Raw genomic sequence first — 22698 nt, forward strand, 5'->3', positions numbered from 1 at the left:
CGTGCTGGTGATGCGAGCTTGCCGAAGGAGCTGGGGAATACGTGCAAGGATGCGTTGGCGTGGTTGAGGGAGCGGGAGTTGCCTGGTGGGAGGTTGGAGAGTTGGGAGATGGATTTCTCGGCGACGTATGTGTTGCATGCATTTGATGATGATTGGAAGGGTGAGATCTCGCTGGACTATGTGCTTGGGCGGAGGAGTAACTATGCGCGGGCCGTCTACCCCGCCGTGTGGCATGCGGTGAAGGAGGGGATCATCTCGGAGGCTGCTCGAAATGGGTGATATGGAACGTACATAATGGAGGGGGAGATAAGGCGACGGGGACGAGGAGCGTGGTTTTTTTGGATCTGTTCAGCATTTTGGATTCTACACAGCGGATTCTCAAGCGAGCTGGAAGGGGAATGGCGTTATGCAATGTGGTTGTCGCCGGTCGGCAGAAAGATGGGTTTACGTGGCCAGGTCGTACAAGAGCTAGGTAATAATTCACTAATAACCTCCGGCTCCGGCGGAGTCGGCAGCGGAATATCGTTATGTGCCCCCGCGCGCCCAACCTACAGTTCCCTAGCTACCTTAGCCAGCCGGGTGCCTTATCCGGTCTGTTCGTGGCATTCTTCTCTCCCGCCTACTTGTACTCGACCAAATCTGGATCCGCCCCGAAGCACGCCCGCAACAGGGGAATGAAGAGCTGATGTATGATACCGAGAACCAGAGTGGCCACGCCGTCCTGCGCTTCGCAGTAACCGGTTCCTTGTAACGAAATAAAGTCTGTTCATCTGTTAGCAAATCGGCTCTCGGCCCAACCTTCTCTAAAGGTAGATCTTACGCCCCCAGAGCACCCAATTCGAAATCATGGTCCCCATGGCCACAATAATGGGCACCAGCTGCCGCTTCTCCCGCAACAGCACCCTCCCCCACCAACTCCACCTCCCCTGCCACGCCTCCTCCTCGTCCTTCTCAGCCATCTCCTCCTGCGTCAACCGTTTATTAAAACTCATAATAACGAACTGCGCCAGCACAAGCGACGAGATCACACCGGCAGCGGTCCCCCACCCAAAACTCGCATACACCATCCCCACGCGCACATCATCCTCTACCGCCTCGTACCCCTGAATCCCGCACCCCTTCGCCCCCTCCCCATCGGGCCCATGATCCGTCAGCACCGCCGTAACCGCAAACGGCAACGCAATTACATCCAGAATACTCTCCGTCACAATCGCATCAAACGCCGTAAACTTAAACCCGCCCCACCCAATCAGCCGCATCAGCGCAAACATCACAAACGTGCCCCGCGGCCGCATCGTCCACATCCCCAGCAGGCTGCCAAACGAGAACTGGCTCTTGTTTTCCGACCAGCTGATGATGGCGGGCAGGAGCACCTGGAAGAGGAAGGTGGTGAAGGCGGAGACGGTGCCTGAGGCGGGCGTCCAGTAAGGGGATTGTTTGTCGGGCAGGCGGAAGAGGGTCCCGCGCAGGCGGAAGAGTTGGCGGCGTACGCGGTCGTGCCCTTGCATGAGGGTGGAGGCCGCCTCGATGATGGTGACGACTGCGAGGATGGTCAGGATGCTGACGGGGGAGGAGCAGCGGGAGGGGTTGGTGGGATTGGTGCTGGGTGGTGGTTGGGGGGGGGTTTTTTGAGGCCGGCGGGGAGGAAGCACACGGGAGAGGAAGGGGCATTCGCCGCTCCATTCGGGGGTGGTGGGGCAGAGGGTTGTGGTGTTGGTGATGGGGGCTGTGGTGGAACAGAAGTGCCGTTTTGGAGGGAGACGTTGGGGCGGTAGGGGCAACTGCCAAGTTGCGGGAGGGACGGGTATCGTTTGCGGAGGATTGGTCTGTCGAGCTAGGATGGGGGGTGGGTAGAGCTGTAAGTCGTGGTACGGAGAACGTACCAAGACAGCACCGAGGGCAGACGGAACACAAAACAAAAGGAGTGGGCGGGCGAACGCAAAGGTAAGAAGAGAATGCATGATGACCAGACAGAAGGAGAAACGACAAGGAAAAGATACTAAAACTGAACAACGCCAAAAGAAAAACACGAAAGGACTGGAGACTGAACACCGGAAGCATGGTTAAGGGCAGCCTGCATTTCATTTATCCTTTGAAAGCTGCAAACCCGACGTTCAGGCACTAGGTACTTACAAGGCTCCCAGGGCTAGACCTTCGAAACAATTCTGGTGTCGCACACAAGAACCCTGCATCGGGAGGTCCTGGGTACGGCTTTTCCAGGGCTAGCCTTACTACAGAACAACGAACCAAATGGATGGAAGGTGGCCCAGGCCCTGAAGGATCCGTGGGAGGGTGTGGTAAGGCCTTACCGACGGGCTGGTTGAATCAAGGGGTGTCTACAGGGTGAAGGGGGGCACTTGACGGTTTTGACTTTGTACAGACGAATATTAACGTCATAATACCAAGAGGCTGCAGCCTTACTTTGCCATGATGACAGGAGATGTTCGTACGAGACTACTAATGTCTCGTGATCTCCGTTGGCGTCTAAAATGCCCAAGCCTGCCACACCTGACGCTGTGGCTTGAACGAGACAAACCCTTTATAAGACGTGGCTACGCAGCCCTAATACTGGTACCAGACCGTCCTCTGGACTCCTCATGCAATCCGTCGGCGTTTCGTTTTGGTCCGGTTCGTTGTTAAAGTGTGGTTGGTGGAGGAGCCCTCGTCCATAAATAACCGCGTAAGCGCCAAGCGTGGCCGCGAATATGGCCGGCGGCTTCTCCCGCGCTAGCTGCTGTTTGAAACCAAAGTTTAAAACCCGCGAAGATTTAAACTCAAAATTGACGACCAGGCAGACACGGAGATGAAGGGCTGGGCCCATGCGGAGGGATACGGGAATGGATTCGAGGAGTCAAGCGACTCCAGAGAAAACGCACCAGGGGCTACCTTTTGCACGACCGGGCGTTCTTGCACCATCCAAGGCAACAAAAAAGGCGACTGGAGTCAGAGACTCCCAGTTGCGTACGTGAATTCTAATGTCTGCGAGCACCATTGGCCGGCACTCCCTTCGTTGGTAGTATGATAAATGGCATCGCAGCCAAGGAAAGGGATATAGGCAATCATGAAGCGTCCCCTCGGTTAGCATAACGCTGCCTTGGTGCCTCCCTGTACCGGATTCCTGCAACGGCTAACCTAGGTCCTCGTATTATGTATGCCCTGCTATTATGCAAACAACTGTTTGGGGCTGACAGATCAGCATTGCCCAGCGGGAACGTTACATCATGACGCGGATGAGACATGCTGTCGCCTCATGAATCGGAGAGGTGGAGGCGTGCTTTGGGGGCGATTTTGGCCTGGAGTTTGCTCCAATCTTCCCGGTCCTACGATTTGTCAATCATGGGAGAAGAAGTGGCCCATTGGTACACCTCGCATATAATCTGACAATGAATGACGCAACGAAGAGGCGGGATGTGAGGGGGTTAAGTTGACATCATCAACATTTCGCTACCCTTGATAACAGGGAGCGATGGAGAAGCTCGAGGATATTAGCTTTAAATGATACGCTCATTCAATATCACTTTACGTGTCCTTTCCTATCTACCATCATCGCAATACCAAATCTGCTCAACATGTCTGCCAACCCAGATTCCGTCACCAACCAGGGCGGTATGTACACTTCCTCGCAACAACGCGTGTTTCCAACCAAGAATGGCAGATACTAAGCCTCATCCAGAATTCCACTCCCGCGTCCCTCCATCCAAACCGATGACAACCTCTGGTGTAAGCCACCCTATCCCACCCCCCATCCATACCCACATACCCAGCACACCCACCAGCTTCCACTCACTCACACACGCAACACCCACACAGCACCAACTCGGCCAACAAACCGGCAACGAAGCGATCCCCGAATTCCGCGCCGAAACCCACACCCCCGGCACCGCCCCCTCCAAGGACACCTACCAGCCCAACCCGCTGCACACCACCCCCGGCCAGGCGCTCAACCCGGACGCATTTCGCCCCGAAGCCGCCGGCCACACAGGCGCCCTCGACATGCCGGGCGCCACCAGCGGCGACGTGCACAGCGCGTCGACGTTTGCGCGGCCCATGGAGGGGCAGACGGGCCGGGAGCTGCACGGGGCGCATGCCGTGGGCAAGCGTAAGAAGGAGAGGAGTGGGCTGGAGGGGGTCGGTGCGACGGATAATAGGGAGGAGGAGACGGTGGAGGGGCGGGCGAGGGCGCTGGGTGCGGATTTGCCTGAGGGGGTGGAGCGGGGGGTGAAGGTCAGCGGGCCGGGGGCGGAGGAGAGGGTGCCGGTGGGTGCGGAGGAGGTCGCGGCGGAGAGGGGACGGGGTTGACTTTTGAAATGAAAGGGGCCGTGTATGATAAGGCGGTTGTAGGTCCTGCGGCTGTTGGCTGCGGTTCTTGTAGGTCAGAAAAAGGTTGTTGGATTATAGGTTAGTTATTTGGAGGACCCCGTACAATTATATTCTCGTTCATCTTCTGTGCTGTCTAACCAGTAACCACGGTTGATTTCTTGGAGATTGTGAAGCCTTGGCGCCCCTCTTTCTGCTGAAACGATGGTCCAAAAAAGCACGCAGGTAGCCTTCGTTTCCTTGTCCTGAAGTCACCTAACTGGACCATCTAACAATCACCAGCATAAGTAACCCATCATGTCGGCCTCCGCCGAATCTGAGCAACCCCCCCTGTCTCTTGACGAGTACATCGCCCTCTGCGCCAACCTCCACAACACACTGCTCGCCAAGTCATTCCTCCCAAACGCCCCGCCACCCAAAACTTCAACCGACCTCCTCCAGCGCTACGAATCCTTCCGATCCAATGGCCCTTTTGATACCTACAACCCATACATTCCCCCTTCTCTAGACCCTGCTTCTCCAATCTTTAGCCTCCTCACACAGCTTGAAACCACCATCCCGCCGCCAATGGGTAATGGGCCACCCTTAACGCCCCTCCTCTACCAACCCACGCCACAATGGTTCTTTCCCGCCCTTTACAGCAACGAAGTCAACGAGGCGGGCTCCCCATTTATCCTCCTTTACCCTCAACGTCTTGTCTCCCAATCACCCGAAGACGGCGGTCTATTCGTAGACATTTATGACCTCCGTGGCATCTGGCTCAGCAACCCCCCAGGTCCCGGAAACCTCACTCCCTCAGAGGAATGGCTCCCGCTTGATTACCTCCTCAAACAGGAATTATCCCGCTGGGGATCTGGCCGCTATATCCACGATACCACCTCACAAGACGGGCTCAAGATCCAAAAATGGGTCCCTGTCCCTTCCAACGTCGCCACCACAACCCCTCTTCCCAACCTGCAAGTCGCGGAAGCCATCTCCGCGTGGGAGCGCCTCCTACACGCCATCGAATCCAGACTGCCCGCGTCCATGATACCACCAGCAAACAACGCCACAGCAGACTCCCTGCCCCGCGAAGCCCTTCAGAACCTCCAGATCAGCACCTTCGCCCAACACTTCCTCACGCACGCACGCCGACCACGCAGCTGGACATTTATCGCCCCCGGCATCTCCACCTTCACCGAAGCCAGCCTCCACTCCGCCTACGCCACCGAACCAACCACCGCCTTCCGCCGCACGCTAGAAACCTCCTCCGAAGGCTCGGACTGGGTCACGCTCCTCCTCCCCAGCGTGGCCGTCACCACCACCACCGCCCCAAACCATGCCGGAACCACGCTTGTACACCTCCCACTGCGTGTTCCAACCGACGTGAGTCAGCACCCCGACGACGGCATCAACGCGTTCGATGCGCCGCACGGGTTCGGGAACCTCGCTGTTGACCGGCGCGCGGGGCTGTATACGGCGTGGGCGGACGAGCGCGACGGGGACTTGGTGCAGCTGGTGTGTGGGTCGGGGCGGACGGATGTGGGTGGGTTTCGGGGGGCGTGTCCGTGGGGGCCGGAGAGGTTGCCGCGGTTGGCGGAGGTGTTGGGGCATTGGGCGGGTTTGGTGGAGGATGGGGTTTGGGCAGTGGGTGAGGATGGGGTGGTGGAGGATGTGGCGTGGTGGGAGGGGAATGGGGTTGTGGCGGGTTTGGATTGGGGTGATGTGAGGGGGTGAATCAATGGTTGGGGAGGGTTGGGAGGAGGGATGGTGGTTGGTGTAGCTGGATTGGTTTATTGTTTGCCGGCTAGTTACCTCTATGTTCTACTAGCATCCGGAAGTTACCTACGTACATCTATTACCTATGTTGCAATGTTCACACACGATGTTGTCATTCGCGCCCAGATGTCACCTCAACGGATTCTTAGCTTAACCCTTCAAGTAAACATTCTCCAAGTAACCACCAAAATATATCACGGATGATTTGTTTTTAACCACCCCATCAGCTAGAAGGACGTGCACCATCCTCGGAAGAGGAAAACAAACACCTCAACTACGATTACACACCAAACGTGGGAGCTCCCCAGGACAGCCTCGGTACCGAGGGGTATACATGGTTATCTGACCAGTAGGAGGTGAGTCCTTTCCCGTTTCATTCTCCCGGGTTTTTGCCCTTGCGTTACCGAGGGCTTGGAGCTCCCAGTTACCAGTGACCCGGTCGTCGAAGGATCGACATTGAGGTCTTGGGGCATCCTGTGCCGAAGGTTGCATCCATCTCCGCCCAGATGCAACATTGACATCAGAACGTCTGCGGCACGCAACTTGCATTGGTGGTGTGGAACTCGAAGACTGGACATTGCCTAGCTAGTTACGCAATAATGACTGAATCAAAGGTGGGCAGTTGCACACTCTTGGATTACATGACGCATAACACCGCCCCCTCAGACTTGTATCGGTTGACATCGCTTGATTCCATCCCCCAAATAATGGCCATGACTGCTCTCATTATAGTGTTGCTAGTGAAGCTTTAGTGGTTGTCCTAACCGGCATGTAGTTGTCACTTACTGTACCAACCCACATTTCTTCCAACTGCCAAGTGGTTTGCGGAAACCTAGTAAGGACCGTCGACGCACGCATAAGCGGCCGCGCCAATGTTGCCCCAACCTTCGGCGTCGACTAGCCGGCTGCCGTTGTCATTGTCGTTGCAGTGGTACGCGCACCCGGCGTCTGTGAAGAGGCGGAACGAGTACGAGCCGGTCGATCTGACGGAGACGAGGCTGGTCTGGAAGAAGCTGGGCAGCTGGCAGCAGTCCTGGTACGGGCAGGTGAAGGTTTGGCAGGTTCCCGTGAAATCGCGGCCGGAGCACCCATAGACGCTCATAGGCGCCTGGGCACTGGTCAGGGCGGCGAGGGAAAGAAACGAAAGACCCGCGGATAGCTTCATGTTGGCTGTGTTGAGTGTTTTGTTGGATGAGTTATTGTTTGGAAAGAAGATGATGACATGTATAAGTTTGGAAAAAAGCCCTACACTTTATATCTCCTGCGTACGTGAGTTGGCATTTCCTTCCTGTCGATCGGCAATAAGCACAGCTTCTTTTTTGACCCGAGTGGTCTCATGTCTGTGGCAAGGGACCAATCGAATAAATCTCAGCTGAACGCGACGTGTGAGGCAAGAAGACTTCACCGCCGGTGCAAGCATGAGGGCAAGTTCCACTTCACCACAACACATTCCATTGGCAGGGGTGATTAGTCCGGACAGCTTTCTTTGGATACATAGCCCCCAGATCGTCGGGTCCGCCCACAAAACCCCGCTTCTGTGACTGGGTTGCTGGCATAAGCCCATCGGCTTGGGCTCAGCTGGGGGAGTGACGGGCATGCCGAAATGGCCGCCACGCATTGATTGGTCCATCTCAAATGAGGGCATATTTTGTGAGACGGAGGAGAAGAGCGTTATTCGTGAGGCACCTCGCCAAACGATGTCCACGAACGCAGCAACTCGACACCCCTTCCACGAAAGAGATTCTCTGTTCGAGGTCAATTGTGGACTGGCGACCGATGGAAGCCGGTGTGGCCTCGGGGTGTCGACGTGGGCGCGCTTGATGCAACCAATGCCGATCCTGTCCTCCGGCGGACAGACGGTGGTACCTGGCTGTTTCGTGCATGAGGTCGTTTCGGGATCAAGCTCAAATCCGGCCTCGAGAGTTACCCCTTTCTGCCGCATGGATCCGAGCCATAGGGCTGAAGACTCGGCCCGCCATATTTATCCAACAACGCCAAGGAAGGACAAATGCATGGGAGGACGTGAGGACGATTTCTGGGCGTTGTCCTCCGTGCTCTAATAATCCCGGTTGCTAGGGTTTTAGATCTCACGGGTTCTTCGCGGGCGTCCATGTTTTGGTGATTAAAAGTTTTAATTTAAAACTTGTCGAAGATGGGACAATCTTAAATGGAATTGCATGCCCATATCAGTAGCTACCCTCCGCCAAGTCTAAATCTGCACAGTCTTTTGGGTTGCTGTAAAAGACGCCGCCCAACTGCTCAATCACCCTGCAGCGCTCGTCCACACTGTAAGCATGGAACAACACACCTACCCTTTTTTCGACAGCTTCACCTTTGGTTGTGCTAAGAACCCAGACCCCGCCGGTAGTCGGCCAGCCCGTTACAATGAAACTATTGGGGGGATCCGGCGGAGGTCTGTAGTGTACGGTTCTTTTATCCTCAGACCAGGCGTATTCGCTCTTCCACCAGACGGCCCCGAGTTGGCGCACTAAAAAGAGAGGTTAGCACTAGTTTTAGGGGCTATACCCAACTGCGTCATACTCTTGTTGCAGTGTGCCTCTTCATCAGGGGCAGCGGAAGGATTGTTTGGAGAAGGGTGTGGAACGGGTTTAAATCTATCGAAACCGAGAAACTCAATCTCCACCGCCGAAGCTGTATGGACTAGGAATTTTGAAGAATGTTGGTCAGCCCATTTCAATTAACCTTCCGCTTACTTGGGTCTTCACATTTAACGTACCGTATATGCCACCTTTGGCTGGCCAGCCATACACGGAGGCGCCGGGTCCGTCGTGATATGACACCCTCACCCTGGCCCACCAAATTTCTCCCCGACCCTGACAGGTCACTCCAGGAACACCTTTCGGCATGCCCTCAGGCCATGGTGCGGGTGGCGTGGCCAGGTGGTCCCGCTGCACCGTTTCATCTTGCTGATTCTGAGACGGGCGCGCAAACTAGAAGTTGTGAAAGAGGGCGGCCATGGCAATGGCGGCAAGGGAAAGAGACACTTTGATGATCATGGATGGGACACGATCTAACTTCATCGGCCAGCCCGATGTAAAGAAGAAGATAGAAGCCCAGGTATTGAACCTGGGAGCGAACCTCGCTCAGTGTGGTGGCAATAATACCGAGCCGATTGAATGCACAGAACATCCTGCTGTTGCAACCGACGTGTGCTCCCATTTAATACAGAGCAGTTTACCCAGGCAACAGTCCTAATTTTGCCCACCTACCTAGATAGGCAACAACGCCCGATCGGTTTGCGCGGAGCACAACACAACACACCCAAAGCAGGAGAAAGAAATCCTGCACCCACTGCCCCCGCCCCGCACGGAGTGTGTGAAGGGAAGGTAAGGGTTAAGGTGGAATTCGCACTGGTTGTTTTTCCCACTTTCCTCTGCAATCCCACCGACCAACCCCGTCCCCCGCCATTGCGTAGTGATACAGCTCGGGCCAGTGGCCTTCTGTAGCAGTTGATACGCAACATATGCTATTCGGGGGGAGGTGTGTTCTCCTCGAGATTTGAGAGAGGCGTAACAGCGTGGCAATACCTGTGGTTCAGGGGGGAGCATGGCGCTCCTCGATGCGTTTTGAGGAAAGAAGCAGCGAGGATTTGATGTTTTCCCGATTTTCACTAAACAAGCAACGTCAATCAGAAGAGTTGTTGGTGCCGTTGCAGGAAGCCTATATACACCATGGGTGGGCAGCTTACAACTGTGTTGGGGCAAGGAACCCAGGCATGTCATGGTGACTCGCCATGTCAGCCGGCCACGTAAGCTGGCCATCTTGTTTCTAGGGTATGTTCTCAACATATGTATTTAGAATGACCGAAGCTAAGTTGGCTGAAGGGCGGGGCAGGCTGGGGCAGGCTGGGAGCTGAAAAATAGGTACTCAAGCCTCTCGGCCCCTAAGCCCGCACCTCGCTGGCGCCGTTGTCTATCTCAGAACTGGTTGCTGAGTGCAACTATCGGAAGCTCATATTCTCTCGCAAACCTGGTTCCTTTTCATGATCTTGCTGATTCCATCCCTTGTTGGTGTGTATATGTGTAAGTTCGTCAAAGAATGCGGTGTGCTCTCTCTCTGCTTGGCGTCCGGGCCAATGATTGGGGGGACGTTGGGGAGGTGTTGGAAATCCAACAGCCAGAGTAGCGATACTTCTGAACAGGGCGCGCAACGTAGTGCAAGCAAGGTCACTGATCCGAGGCTTCAATTCGTGATGCAATTGTCTGACAGTCTGCTTGATGTAGCTGGAAGAAAAGGAGAGCCTCTGTGCCCTTAGAAACGCTGCATTGGGCCCAGTCTGGTGGGCCCAATAAGCCCCTGTCGTTGACCCGCCGTACCGTATCTCCAGCCACCCGTTTTGTGCAACAGGAGGAGATTCTACCCCTGCAGTTTTTAACCGCTGATCCGGCCCGACAGGTTGGGCCAGGGCGGCTGCTGCAACGATTTGTGTCAGGGGCAGCAACCCCTGCATGAAGCACTGCTGTGGCGCGGGTGATGGTGGAAGTCGCCTAGGAGCGTGTGTCAACTCTTCAACCATGGAGCCTACGAAGACACGAAACTGACGGCATCATTTATTACACAATCGCACATTCTTCTGCCATTGTACCAGGACGCGCTCGCGATTCATCCTCCTCTTTGATGCGCATGCACACAGATAACCAGAGATGGCCAACACTCGCCCATCCAGTCGCGCAGAAGCACAACGACTAGTAAAGAGCATTGCCGATGACCGTCGCCCCATCCCTGACGAGGTGCTGGACCGTATGTCAGATGCCGACCGGCGACAGGTTGAACATGCCATTCTTATGAAGGACCAGGTGAATGGTCCTTCTGTTTTGACGTACGTTATGGCCCCTGCGGACAGTTGGTACTCCGTTCTGGAAAGGAACCTGCTCGGGGCCCGTTGCGCATAAAATAGCGCCCAATATCTAACCATGAGCATTATAGCCTGGCCCAGAACCTCTATACGAGCAACGCTCGGTTTGTTCTTGAGCTGCTCCAGAATGCTGAAGACAACAAATACACAAAGGCTCAAGCGTTCGGCGATGAGCCCTACGTGTCGTTCAGCGTGTATCCTAGTCAGCTGGTGCTGGAGTGTAACGAGAATGGATTCACGGAAGAAAACCTAAGAGCTATTTGCAGCGTCGGCCAAAGCTCCAAGATTGGAGCCCGGGGCTACATTGGAGAGAAAGGCATCGGGTTCAAGTCGGTATTCATGGCAGCCTATCAGGTCCACGTGCAGTCTGGCCACTTCTCATTCCGCTTTCAACACCGCCAGGGCGATTCCGGCCTGGGCATGATCACACCAACCTGGAAGGATGCATTTTATTTCAGTGGCCCGTTCACCCGAATCACTCTGGACCTGCTGCAGGGTGGGACGCCGGAAGAGCAAACTGGACGCAACCAGACGATCCGGCAGCAGTTCGAACAACTCCACGATGCAATCCTCCTCTTTATGAAGAAGATCAAGAAGATTAAGGTCGCTTTCTATGACCATGAACGAGGCGAACCCGGCGAGCCAACGCGCACCATCACCCACTCAATAGATCGTCAGAGCCCGATAACTGTTTGCACGAAACACACATCCCAAAAGGGCCACAAACAGACACAACATCGATATTACTACGTCAAGAGGGGTGTTGCGACGGGTCTAAGCAAAGTCGAGGGCCGCATCTACTCGCAATCAGAAGAGGCGTCGGGGGCCTACTCCCGAGGGGAGGTGGTTCTAGCCTTTCCCCTGACGGCAGACTCGGTACCCATCCTGGAAAACCAATGGGTGTTCTCATTTCTGCCCATCCGCCAGATTGGTTTCAAATTCCTTGTCCACGCAGACTTCGTAATGCAGGCCGACAGACAGGACATTTGTCTCCTGGCTGCCCGGAATCGTGAGCTTGCCGCGAAGATCACGAAGGGCTTCATCAGGGCGGTCCTTGAACTCTGTGAGCACGAAACACTTCAATATCAGTGGATGCGGTACCTTCCGGAGGAAAATGTGTGTCTTTGGGGCGACTTCCTCTGGAGAGGGGTGGCCGCGGATATCAGAATGCAAATCAGGTCGACGCCAGTTCTTCGCGCGGCCATTCCAGGTCCGCTCCGGCTGATAGAGAGCGTACGGAGACACCAACCTACTCACCTTGATGCATCCGGTGAACCCCTACTTCCCGGCATGGACCCACGGCCAAATGTATCTCCTCGATACGAAAGCGCTGATCTGGACCGATTGCGCGATCTTGGGCTCAAAGATCTGGATATGTACATGGTTGTTTCGAGTGTCAAGTCTGATCTCGCAGCACCAGTATCGAGGATACGAACAACTCAGGACGAAGACTGGCAATCACGACTCGCAAGGCTATTTCACTACCCGTTTGTGGAGAACACGGCAGTCAACAGGACAATGCAAAAGTCGCTTTACTTCATGTGCCGTGAGTTGATGGGGCTGAACCTGCTTCCACTGACAGACGGTACTTGGACCTCAGCGATATCTGGCCGCACCTGCTACTCTAGGGTTCAGGACACCAATCTAGACATTCCTCCGGGTTTATCTCTGAACATGAGAATTATAGATCCGACAGCTGCCGCCAACGCCGATCGGAAACATTTCTTTGACACTCTGGGTGTTAGGAATGCGCCTGCAGCTCTTATCCGGGCGGTTGTCTTGGACAGGTACCGCAACACCCACCCCACGCTCCCGGAGAGCGTGTCCTATCTTCGTTTCCTATATCTTACAGAGCATCTTGCCGACCATCGGTTCGCCGGCAGTCAGACGTTGCAAATTTACTCCCATTTCGAACGGCTCGAGGACGCAACACAAACGGATGTCTTCCTCAGAGACGACGACGGCCCTTACGGGGCAGCACAGCTGTTGCGGGCGACGCCGCCTGGACTTGATGCGGGCGCTGGTGCACCCGGACTAGACATGCTCTTTGCACATCCGGCCTACTTCCAAGATCCTCCCAAACGACGTCATGATTTTGATTGTGGATGGAAGCAGTGGCTCACGCGTGTCTGCGGGCTTCAGCCTTGTGTGACTTGGATCCGCCAGGCTGAGGCTGACACGGAAGAACGTGAGATGACTACAGCTTGTCGCTATGTTGCTCAGCATCGGCCCGAGAAGTTCCTCGGTCTTCTTCGCGCCACCTGGAAACGCCATGAGCTACATCTTGAGCCGAAGGATAGCGCCGTCATCGAAGATCTCGGCTGGACCCCGGTCCTGTGCAAGGGGGCCGGTATCAACCTTCGCCCACTCAACTCAACCTTTCTCCCTATAAAGGAGCTGGTGACGGTCTGTGATCAGTTTATGCTTGACGGCGAGTTTTTCCCTTGGTTGGAGTTAGACACTCCACTGAGCAACAATGCAGCTGCCATTGAATGGAGATGCCTGGGATCTGCATTTGGCTTGGGATATGACCGCGACCTCTTGGGCCTTGCCCTGGGAGTCTTGAAGTCCATCGTGGAGGCGAATTCTCTTGCAGGGGATCTGAGACAGCCAGGGCGTATGCTCAAGCTCTATGAATACCTCCAGGACAGGGTTCATGAGTCCAGACATCGTGGAGCGTGTCGAGAAGAAATACGGTAAACCCCCGATCACAACACCCCCTTCTGGTCTAAACACTACTTACACCCAATCTAGGACCGCATTCGCGTCCCTGCCATCCATCTTTGTGCCTGAAACCGAGACAAATGATCCGGCTTGGGCCGAGCCCCAAGATTGTCTCTGGAACTCACCCATCGAAATGCTTACCAAATACACGTTAGCCAGAGCGTATACTCCTACATTTCAAACCAGTGATGACAGTTTTATTGGTCTTGAAACGTTCTTTGTGCGCACCCTTGGGGTCCCAAACTGCTCGTGGGAGCATGTCGTGGACGAAATCAGAGATTACACGACCGGGATAGTATTCATCGATCTCGATCTCGGTAGAGCGAGGGAACTATACAAGTGTCTTTCAGACATGGGGTTGCAGGGCATTGCGCTCAGTAAACTCAAGTAAGTATTACTCGAATAATACGGAATAACTAGACGATGGCTATGCAGGGCATGTTTGCTTACCCCGTCACCAATATTTAGGAAGACCTTTGAGCGCGAGGCTCTCATATATGGCTTCGACGACACATGGTACACAACTTCAGACTGCGTATGGTCGAGTACCACTCCAATCAGGGGTAAACTCATCCTCAACAACCTTTACGGCAACGACATGCGGGACTTCTTCGTCGGCGTCTTAGGCGTATCTGGGCTGATGGCCGAGCTGGTCTATTATAAGCTCGCGGCAAAGGACGGCCCCGAGTTGTCAGTTGAAGAGGCCAAGGAGACTTTACTTGCCTTCAACTCACTCCTTGTCGCGGGCAGTGGTGGATTTGATCCAACAGTCGTTATTGCACACCCGGTGTTCCCGGTTCGCTTCCCAGAAGGCAACGTCGGCCTTCGTACAGGCGCTGGAAGCTTTGCACTGATGGATCGCAAACTCCTCGGCGAGGACTTTGCGGCTTTGGCCAAGTTTCTCGATTTTAATATGGAAGAGGTTCGAATATTACGGCCGTTGTTTCAGTGGGCTGGCCTGGAAGACAGGTACTTATCCAGGGCGGTCGAGGAGATCACCACTGCGGATATGGAATCACCACGCCCCATCTCAACACCTCATCGCAATATTAGGAGAAAGGCACACGCTTTGCTTCGGTATGTTGACTCCGGAACATGACTGGACTACTTGTATTTGACACAAGCTAATCAACAACCAAAATCTCAAGGATTGCGGTGACTTACAACAGTCCAAGAACGAGCCGAAACTCGAACCTCAACGAGTTTTACGCATTCCTCCGGAACTCGGAAACGCTTGAGACGGACAAGATTACAGCGCAGCTTCTCCTGACACAAGACGACACAAAACTTCGTGTGGAGAAAGATTCAGCGTTGCTTCATATTCGCGAGGATATTGGCGGATTGAAAGTCTACGTTCCAGGGGATAAGAGGAGCCAAGAGGTCTGCTTCAACAGCAGGCTTCCCCGCCGTCTGTGCGAATGGATGATGACGGATCCGGCGACACAACTGGTAGCGCCAGTCTCGCATGACGCTTTGGCTGTTATCCAGAGCGTGCTGAACGCCCAGACATTTGCAATCAACGACATTCTGGACGAGTATGGGATTTTGGAAGTCAATATCGCCGAGAAAAATGTTGAGATACTCGCTGACGAGGAGGTCCCCACCGGGGCTTCCAATAACAACTGCTCAAGACCAGAAACTCCCACCTCTCGTCACCACGCTTCAACAGAGTTCAGCAGCAACGGCAGCCCGGGGTCGGCAACGCCCCTGTCCTCCTCGGTCATATCACCCGGGGTCATCCCATCTGTGGACATGGCGGTCCGGAGCATCGATGAAGATTCTAGGCCCCAATCACGCCCGATAGACGCGAATGGAGCGGGCGGGGGAGACCCTCACCCGTCTCTACTTCAAAGCATCGCCAATGCTCCCACACGCGCTGCCTCTCCGCTGCGGGGTGCCTTTGACATGTCCGCCGTCAACGCGGCGCTACCGAGAGGTTCAGGGGCAACGGCACCGTAATTGAAAGTTTTAAGGTGAACTATCCAGGCCAACCATGAGGAGGAAATTGAGCGGTGATAATAGGCTCATCGCTTCAGACTCATATCATTCTTTTCTCTTCTCCGGCATAGAGGAAACACGATGCACAAAATAGATAAAGTAATATTGTAGCTCCACGACCGCCTGCTCATTCCTGCTTATATCCATCGCTAGTAAATTGGTAATACTCACTTCAACTACGATAACCGGGCACCCAACTTGATCCAGGATTCAGCATGAAGCGTCATTCCCCGGGCTGGCTTGACACACTCTAGTGCCTTCCGAATAATACGTCAGTTTCCCAAAACCGCAGGGTTTGCCAGCTATTAAAAACATGCTTACTGGTTCACATCCACACGGGAGGCCTTGTCCCACTTTCCCTGCCAGGCAGCAAGCATGTCCTGTGTGGCTGCCTCCCGAGCCTTGACGAGAGCGGCTATATCAGCCACTGGCACGCCAGAGATCAGTCTGTCAGCCACAGATGGCGGTCCATTCAGGTACTCATGCACCGCCGCACGGCCAATCCCTTCAGCGCCCTGCACCTTGCTTCCAGGCACTGTCAGTTCGCCATATTGATGTCGCACGGACCGTCTTGCTTACCAGTGGCCTCCTGTTCCTGCTGTTCCAGAAGTGGACGACGGGAACATTTTGGTGGTGGCAGCTGCAATAAAGGTGGGAGCGAAGATAGACCTAAGTATGAGACACTTTACCGGGGCTTGCCAGGCGATTGAACCGACTGAATTGATCTGAGTGTAGCGATATCCAGGCTTTACTGCTCATTTTACAAGATCCTCAACGGCTTTATGGGAATGCTAGCAACGTGAAATTATACCTTGGCCACTCGACTACGCATCCCTCTTTTCGTGCCTTGTTCGACGGAAGCGGCAAGACACGCTTATGAGCAAGGAAATCTCACTCGGTATCGAACTTCTCGGGGCCTAACAGCAAAGGGGGGCGAACATTGATGTCGCTCGCGCCATGTCTTCGTGCTCCACTGCTCCCACACCGACTTACCACTTGACACCGACTTACTGCCCAGTGCAGAAGGCCAGAACGCGACACGTGTCTCATTGGCCGCCTGCCAGGGCAAAGACACAAATTTGTCTTTTGAAAGACGGGCGGCCTCTGGTAAGTCGCTTAGCGCGGTCCACGAAAAAGAAAATGGGTCAACTCTCCGCCGTCTCCGGGACCAGCTCACGGTGGTCATACTTTACTTCCCAATCACCCGCCCGAGATACTTACTTTGGAGATTCAATTCTGCGAGCGTCTTATCATGGCAGGAGAATTATCAACACCTAGAACACTTTTAAGTCATCGTGACGTCCCGTGGGAATGGAGAACACCAGGTACGTCTGCGCGGACAGGGCTCTAGTGGCTGGGCAACAAGACATCTTGGGCCCTTAACTGCGACCACTTTAACCCATATGAACTCCTTGCTGATACAAAAGATCGCGGGAAGGAACGAGAGCAACCAAGCCCCTGGCCTGCCCATTCTGGAAGTTCAGCCCGTTAGAATTCAAAGACTGCTTCGAGCATCGCTCGCTCACTGTGGGGAACCTTAAACAACATCTGTTTCAGTGCCATTATAGTTTTACGTACTACTGCGACACTTACTCCGCGACGTTCCCATGGGAGACCGATCTCGGAAAACATTTTAATGCAAGCGCCGGATGCACCGCTTTTCCTGGCTCCTTCCTTCCGAGAGTGACGAGTTTCGCCCCTTCCATCACAACGGCCGACTGGAACGCTATCAATGTTGCGGTAGGGAACCTGACCGCGTCACACGAGGATCGCTGGAAAGGGATATGGCATGCCCTCTTCCCAAAATTTCCTGCCCCAACATCGCCCTACGCCGAAACAGACTTTTCTTCTGCGGACCTCTTCCTTTTTCGCCAGCACTTGATATCTACCACTTCCCAAGAGCTGTGCGACCTTTTCGAACGGACAAGGGTCTCCGGCAAAAAGGTTGCCCCGGCTGCCATCTCCAGATTGCTGGAGAGCTTCTGCCATAACTGGGCTCAACTCCCCGTTATTCCAGGCGATGTCGATATGGGCGTTTCTGCAATCATCGACCTTCGGAATGCACCCCTAGCAACCTCAAACCAACCTGCCGATTCGGAATTGAGCGAATTCGGCGAACAGATCGCCGAGAATACCACCAGGCCAAGCGCCAATAGCGACGCTATGTTTTTGAATGTGGCCTCTGAGCCGACAGTCAAAATGTTCGACTCGCCTTCGCCAGGATCAGACAACGAGATGTCATCCCAATGAAAGCTCTCCGTCGACGGACGAGAGCGGGAGTCAGGCCCAGTAGCGAAGGAACTGGATCGTTTGATATCTTCGAATTGGACGATATTCTTGTCCCCAGTGGCTCGCGCTTCTCTTCGGCCCTGTCAGCGACCGTGCGGGCTCTCACAGCGGCCTATGAGAGAGAGTTGCAAACCGTCAGTCCTTCTGGCATGACTGGTGCAGCTATCGACCCTGCCAAAGCTCCCGAGTCCTCGCCACCGCATAATACACCATCTGACTCCGCTGGTTCTCTCGCGTCTTCCGGGATTCGTTCCCTATCGACCGCGATAACTTCTCAAGCGTCATCCCAGGAAGGCAATGTGCGACAAAAGCGAGGACGGGAGGAAGACGACGAGCCAGAGAAGTCACCACCCCCGAAACGAAAACGCATAGAAAAGGGGGCAAAACGGCTTGCCTGTCCATTCCAAAAACGATATCCCCTCAAGCACTTCTTCTGCGGCGGCGGGCGCACCGGGGGCGCCAGGGGGTTTGTCCACATCAGCCACATCAAGCACCATATCCATCGCTGTCACATACGTCCGCTTATGTATTGTCCCAACTGTAAAGTGGAGTTGGAAAATTCAGATGATTTTGTAGAACACGTCACGGGGCAATCCTGTGAGACGCAGCCCTTTCGGGACGAGACGGCACTGCTGCGGACTGACGCGCTCGCTGCCTCTCTGAGAGCAAGGGTAGACAAGACACAGAGCCTCTCTGGGCAATGGTTCAGTGTCTGGAGGATCCTATTCCCAGGGGAGAGTGAGCCAACAAGCTGTTTTGTGGACGAGGTCCCCGAGCATATGCTCCGCTATCAAGAGTTCGTCTCGAGACGTGGAGACGAAATAGTATGTTCCCGCATTGACTGGCAAGGCCTGGGTCAAGAAATTTGGGCATCGCTGACGCATTCCATAGATCCGAGATATCATCCACGCACATGGCCTGCTGCCGGATAGAAGAAGCGCCGCCGACGAGGATCCAGAATCCGCCCAGCGGAATGAGGAAGGGCAGGTGGCATTTGCACAGCGCGTCTTCGGTTTAGCCACCGAAGCTATCTTCCAGAGCTTGGTGGCCGATATCCATCAGGCACATCAAGCCACGGCATCTAGTGAACGGCCCCACCAAGGTATTGATACAGCCAGGAACAAGGGCAAGGCGCCCGAGAATCGCAGAACTGCTTCCAGCATCCCGGGTCAGACCAATGATGGAACGCCGGTGATAACTCCCGCCCTGCCAGCAGCCTTCACGCCCTCCGCGGTACAGACGGTGCCCGGTGGTATATTCGTGGACCAGGGACCAAGTGACGTCGAAGTCAACAACCTCACGGCATCCAATCTCATGCGTTCTTGGCGTGATCGAAGTTTATTCGACGTAATACAGCCCGTGGCCACCACGGTGCCGGTGCTCCATGGATCAAGTCTATCAAACCTTGAAATGGATTTGAACCAAGCGGGGGATCCGGGCGGAGGGGAAGGCGTCGCCGAGGGCTCGGGTTCATTCGGAGGTGGTGATTCAAACTTTGCCGGCAATCCCCTCGGTGAAGACTTCATGCAATTTCTCGAAGTGGACGGAGGTAATTCATTCAATTCGTAGGGTTCTACAACATTCGGGCCTGAAGGGTCCGATTCTGGTACAAATCCGCCACCATGTTGAGCCGTGGTGACTGTGTCGTCAACGTACTGGCTCCTGGGGCAAAAAAGACTTGAGAATTTAGGGGAGCGTACCCTGGGGGCAGGGTAGGGGAAAAGTAAATAGATCCCTATTAAAATTGCTGGCGTCGCTTCGTTCGTCAGTCGCGCGGCCCTTCGCTACGCTACGGGGCGCTTCCTTTCTCTCTCCCGCTCCTGGCAATTTTCCTGTCCCTCTCCGGAGGGCAATCGGGGTTGGGGTTGATTACGGGAGAGACGAAGCGCCAATATCTATCCGTCGGCCAACAACTCCATCTACTTGAGCCGTCTTCTTACACTTAACTATAGCTACTAATCGTTTCTATTCTGCCACTCACGTTACGTCTCTACACCCACGTCCTCGCTACTTACAAATCAATTAGACTCTGAGGGAACCTCCCCCGCCACAGCATCTAACGCCTGCAGCTGCCTGGTAGCGTGATCGGACAACTTCAACCCCATAGCTCGTGATGGTGTCTCGCGGTAGATCCTGCTGCGGTCGAAGGGCCGCTCAAACATCAGCCCGCCGAGTGTCTTCACCCGCGAGACGGCCACGTAGGAGAGACCAGAAGCAAACTTTGGCGCAGAGATATCGCAGACGACCTTGTCCAGGGTGATTCCCTGTGACTTGCGGACGGTGATCGCATAGCTGACCAACATCAGGAACTGCTCTCTCGAACATGAGTTGGCGCCGACCATGAAGTCCTGCCGCACTCGGAGGATGGGAACAGCCAGCTTCTCTCCACTACGGAGCGGCTCCCCGTTCGGCATCGTGAAGGCCGGGCCGTCGTAGTCATCGAAGGCCACCATGATGACCTCGGGCGGGTCTCGCAGCACGTCGGCACCTTCTTTCCAGGATATGTCGTAAACTGTGCCCTGTGCGCCGTTGACGAGCCCGACGTCGGCCCACAAATTCCGCGTCAGCATCACCCTGCAACCAAAACACAAGGGCAAGCGCTTGGCCAAGTTGACCGCATTTGAGGATTCAACCTTCTCCGCACCAACACCCTCGTGCTTTGCCTCGACCTGAATGGCGGGGCTGTCCAGGCCAAGCATGTGTTGGTGGTTGTACTCGACGACCTGGGTCTTGGTTGGATAGATGCGAAGCGCATCAGCAAAGCTGTCAACCTCCTCGGGAGAGAGAGCTTGACAGAACACCTCGAAGAAAGGAGCTCCCAGGAGGGTACCGACACATCAGCCTTTCGCAGTTCTTCCAAGGCCCGCCGGAAAGGAGCCTGGTCTTCGCCCTGCTGCCGCTGTATTGTGGTCAGGAACACGGACTTGTCGAACGAGAGGTACGCGTTGCGCCCAACCATCTCGATATCCTTCAGGTCGTCGCGCGTTGAGTACAGCGGCTTGTTCAGAACAGGGGGAAGCTGGAAGAAGTCCCCGATCAGGATGACGCTGAGGCCGCCGAAGAACTCGTCGCGATTCGCCGGGAACACCTCTCGTAGGCGCTGGTCGATCCACGCGAGGGTCTTGAGGCCGAGCATGCTCTTCTCGTCAATCACGAGGTAGTGGATGCCCCCGAACCGCCGCTGCAAGGCGTTGAGGGTCGTCAGGGTCTCGGAGAGCGAGCGGTAATTGCCGTCGACGGGGAGCCGCAGCAGGGAATGCAAAGTCTGTCCCCCGATCTGGTTGCTCGCCACGCTCGTCGGAGCTGCTCTAACGATGGGGGAGGGTCGGCCATAGGAAGCCGCCTTGGCCTGAAGGTGAGAAGATATCACCTTCACCATATACGACTTGCCAGTCCCACCTCCTCCATCGATCTGCAGCCGGAGGGGCGGAGGCCGACGGTTCTCGTTCTTCGCCCTGAAGTGGCCCACTCGTCAGCGCCGCCTACGACAATTGTGAGATCCATTTATATCGCATCCCAGAATCGGAAAGTGGTTTTTTGACTTTGTTGTTGGGCACCTCTAAAACGCGAAACGCAGATCTGTAAACGTAAATTGTGACGAACCTACTTCAGGACCCTGTCCTGTTAGGGTTCAGCTTCGGTCGAAGGTAGTCTCTCAAGGGTGCTTAGGTTCGGTGCAGCCAAAGGGTGCACAACAAAGGCTTGTCTCAACAGTAGGCTCTCGTGCTTGTAGCGAACTGTAGTTGTGATTGCTAACTGGAGAACTCCCAGAGCTCTCCAGAACGAGTGACTATATACTATCTAGGCTTCCTAGGTACCGGCGTACCTTCTGCTGGGAACGTGAGGAACGGTGATCGTTCTTCTCGTTCCATACTGGATCCTGGGAACGGTAGCCGTTCCCTCCGTATCCGTTCCTCTGCTGATTGGTCTGAGACCCATTCTTAATGATTGGCTGGGAACGCTTCCCGCGCGTGCCCCCATCGGGGCGCGGTACGCGACCATAACCGTGACATAAATCGGTTTATGCTCACGAAGTCACGGGAGGAAAGCCTTCCAACCAATCGACACTCCGCGATAAAAGGGCCGTTAAAGCTTAGTTATCAGTTTCCCATAGTAATTCCCAAAAGTTTGACCGCAATATTGTCCTCCGGACAGGACTAGTGAATTTTGAACTGATATAAGTTACGTTCTCCAAACTGACTGTCATAAAAAAATCGGCGGTAATACCCTTCTGTCGGAATATCTACGCCAGAGTTACGTCCTCGCAGGGGGACGTGACGGAGGGCAGGGGGGGGATCCACCGCTGGGGCAGTCGTCACGTAGTCCTGGACCTCGGGGACGACAACCCCGGCTGCAAAATCTGCGCCCCCCTCATTTCTAGATAGAAGAACATGATCCAATTGAACCACGAATGTAGCACGTCCCTCCAGAGAGAAAGGGATTTGCCCTGTGCTTCTAACGCTATCGCGATACCCTGGTATTCCCTACACCTTCAAACAGCTTGAGGCGAAGCTGTGTGTTGCCACGCACTTTTCATGTCCTCAATTGCAAGATTCGTATGTCAGGCAAAAGTGTCCATATAAATCGAAATTCCACGTCATCCTAGAACCGAAGAATGAGGCTTTCCTACAAAGCCCACGTATAGCTGTTCACTGGATACCTAACGTTGTGGTGGTGGTTAGAATGGGGGTCGAATAGTGGTGGTGTGAGTGTAACTAACATGCCAATAAAATACT

At 54.7% G+C, this 22698-nt stretch overlaps 10 protein-coding genes across 10 annotated transcripts in view; 5 read left to right on the forward strand and 5 right to left on the reverse strand.

The window, feature by feature from the left end:
• Positions 1-279, forward strand: part of CHGG_08562 (uncharacterized protein) — a gene marked incomplete at both ends in the record, with an annotated part of 899 nt that extends 620 nt beyond the window's left edge. The window contains one exon of the mRNA XM_001226488.1: positions 160-279. Coding sequence (XP_001226489.1) covers positions 160-279 — 120 coding nt within the window. The remainder of the gene's footprint in view (positions 1-159) is intronic.
• A 340-nt stretch (positions 280-619) lies between these two features.
• Positions 620-1961, reverse strand: CHGG_08563 (uncharacterized protein; the record flags this gene model as incomplete). Its single annotated transcript, XM_001226489.1, has 3 exons — positions 620-744; positions 821-1781; positions 1884-1961. The coding sequence occupies 3 exons, from the start codon at positions 1959-1961 to the stop codon at positions 620-622; spliced, it is 1164 nt and encodes a 387-aa protein (XP_001226490.1).
• A 1608-nt stretch (positions 1962-3569) lies between these two features.
• On the forward strand, positions 3570-4299 carry CHGG_08564 (uncharacterized protein; the record flags this gene model as incomplete). The annotated part of the gene is made up of 3 exons (XM_001226490.1): positions 3570-3606; positions 3674-3720; positions 3811-4299. The coding sequence occupies 3 exons, from the start codon at positions 3570-3572 to the stop codon at positions 4297-4299; spliced, it is 573 nt and encodes a 190-aa protein (XP_001226491.1).
• A 315-nt stretch (positions 4300-4614) lies between these two features.
• CHGG_08565 (uncharacterized protein) lies at positions 4615-6428 on the forward strand (the record flags this gene model as incomplete). Its single annotated transcript, XM_001226491.1, has 2 exons — positions 4615-5814; positions 6303-6428. 2 exons carry the CDS (start codon positions 4615-4617, stop codon positions 6426-6428), a joined length of 1326 nt encoding a protein of 441 aa, XP_001226492.1.
• Positions 6429-6907: 479 nt separating this feature from the next.
• CHGG_08566 (uncharacterized protein) lies at positions 6908-7240 on the reverse strand (the record flags this gene model as incomplete). Its single annotated transcript, XM_001226492.1, has 1 exon — positions 6908-7240. The coding sequence occupies one exon, from the start codon at positions 7238-7240 to the stop codon at positions 6908-6910; it is 333 nt and encodes a 110-aa protein (XP_001226493.1).
• A 466-nt stretch (positions 7241-7706) lies between these two features.
• Positions 7707-9225, reverse strand: CHGG_08567 (uncharacterized protein; the record flags this gene model as incomplete). Its single annotated transcript, XM_001226493.1, has 5 exons — positions 7707-7820; positions 8388-8563; positions 8617-8736; positions 8813-9026; positions 9175-9225. The coding sequence occupies 5 exons, from the start codon at positions 9223-9225 to the stop codon at positions 7707-7709; spliced, it is 675 nt and encodes a 224-aa protein (XP_001226494.1).
• Positions 9226-10739: 1514 nt separating this feature from the next.
• Positions 10740-15634, forward strand: CHGG_08568 (uncharacterized protein; the record flags this gene model as incomplete). The annotated part of the gene is made up of 5 exons (XM_001226494.1): positions 10740-10915; positions 11023-13647; positions 13706-14062; positions 14144-14752; positions 14824-15634. The coding sequence occupies 5 exons, from the start codon at positions 10740-10742 to the stop codon at positions 15632-15634; spliced, it is 4578 nt and encodes a 1525-aa protein (XP_001226495.1).
• A 356-nt stretch (positions 15635-15990) lies between these two features.
• On the reverse strand, positions 15991-16299 carry CHGG_08569 (uncharacterized protein; the record flags this gene model as incomplete). The annotated part of the gene is made up of 2 exons (XM_001226495.1): positions 15991-16198; positions 16253-16299. 2 exons carry the CDS (start codon positions 16297-16299, stop codon positions 15991-15993), a joined length of 255 nt encoding a protein of 84 aa, XP_001226496.1.
• Positions 16300-16630: 331 nt separating this feature from the next.
• CHGG_08570 (uncharacterized protein) lies at positions 16631-19531 on the forward strand (the record flags this gene model as incomplete). The annotated part of the gene is made up of 4 exons (XM_001226496.1): positions 16631-16780; positions 17231-17910; positions 18021-18786; positions 18854-19531. The coding sequence occupies 4 exons, from the start codon at positions 16631-16633 to the stop codon at positions 19529-19531; spliced, it is 2274 nt and encodes a 757-aa protein (XP_001226497.1).
• Positions 19532-19980: 449 nt separating this feature from the next.
• Positions 19981-21901, reverse strand: CHGG_08571 (uncharacterized protein; the record flags this gene model as incomplete). The annotated part of the gene is made up of 3 exons (XM_001226497.1): positions 19981-20691; positions 20793-21417; positions 21789-21901. 3 exons carry the CDS (start codon positions 21899-21901, stop codon positions 19981-19983), a joined length of 1449 nt encoding a protein of 482 aa, XP_001226498.1.
• Positions 21902-22698: the final 797 nt, after the last annotated feature.

This window comes from Chaetomium globosum, genomic scaffold (genome assembly GCF_000143365.1).
Source record: "Chaetomium globosum CBS 148.51 scaffold_6 genomic scaffold, whole genome shotgun sequence".
NCBI classification, from domain to species: Eukaryota; Fungi; Ascomycota; class Sordariomycetes; order Sordariales; family Chaetomiaceae; genus Chaetomium; species Chaetomium globosum.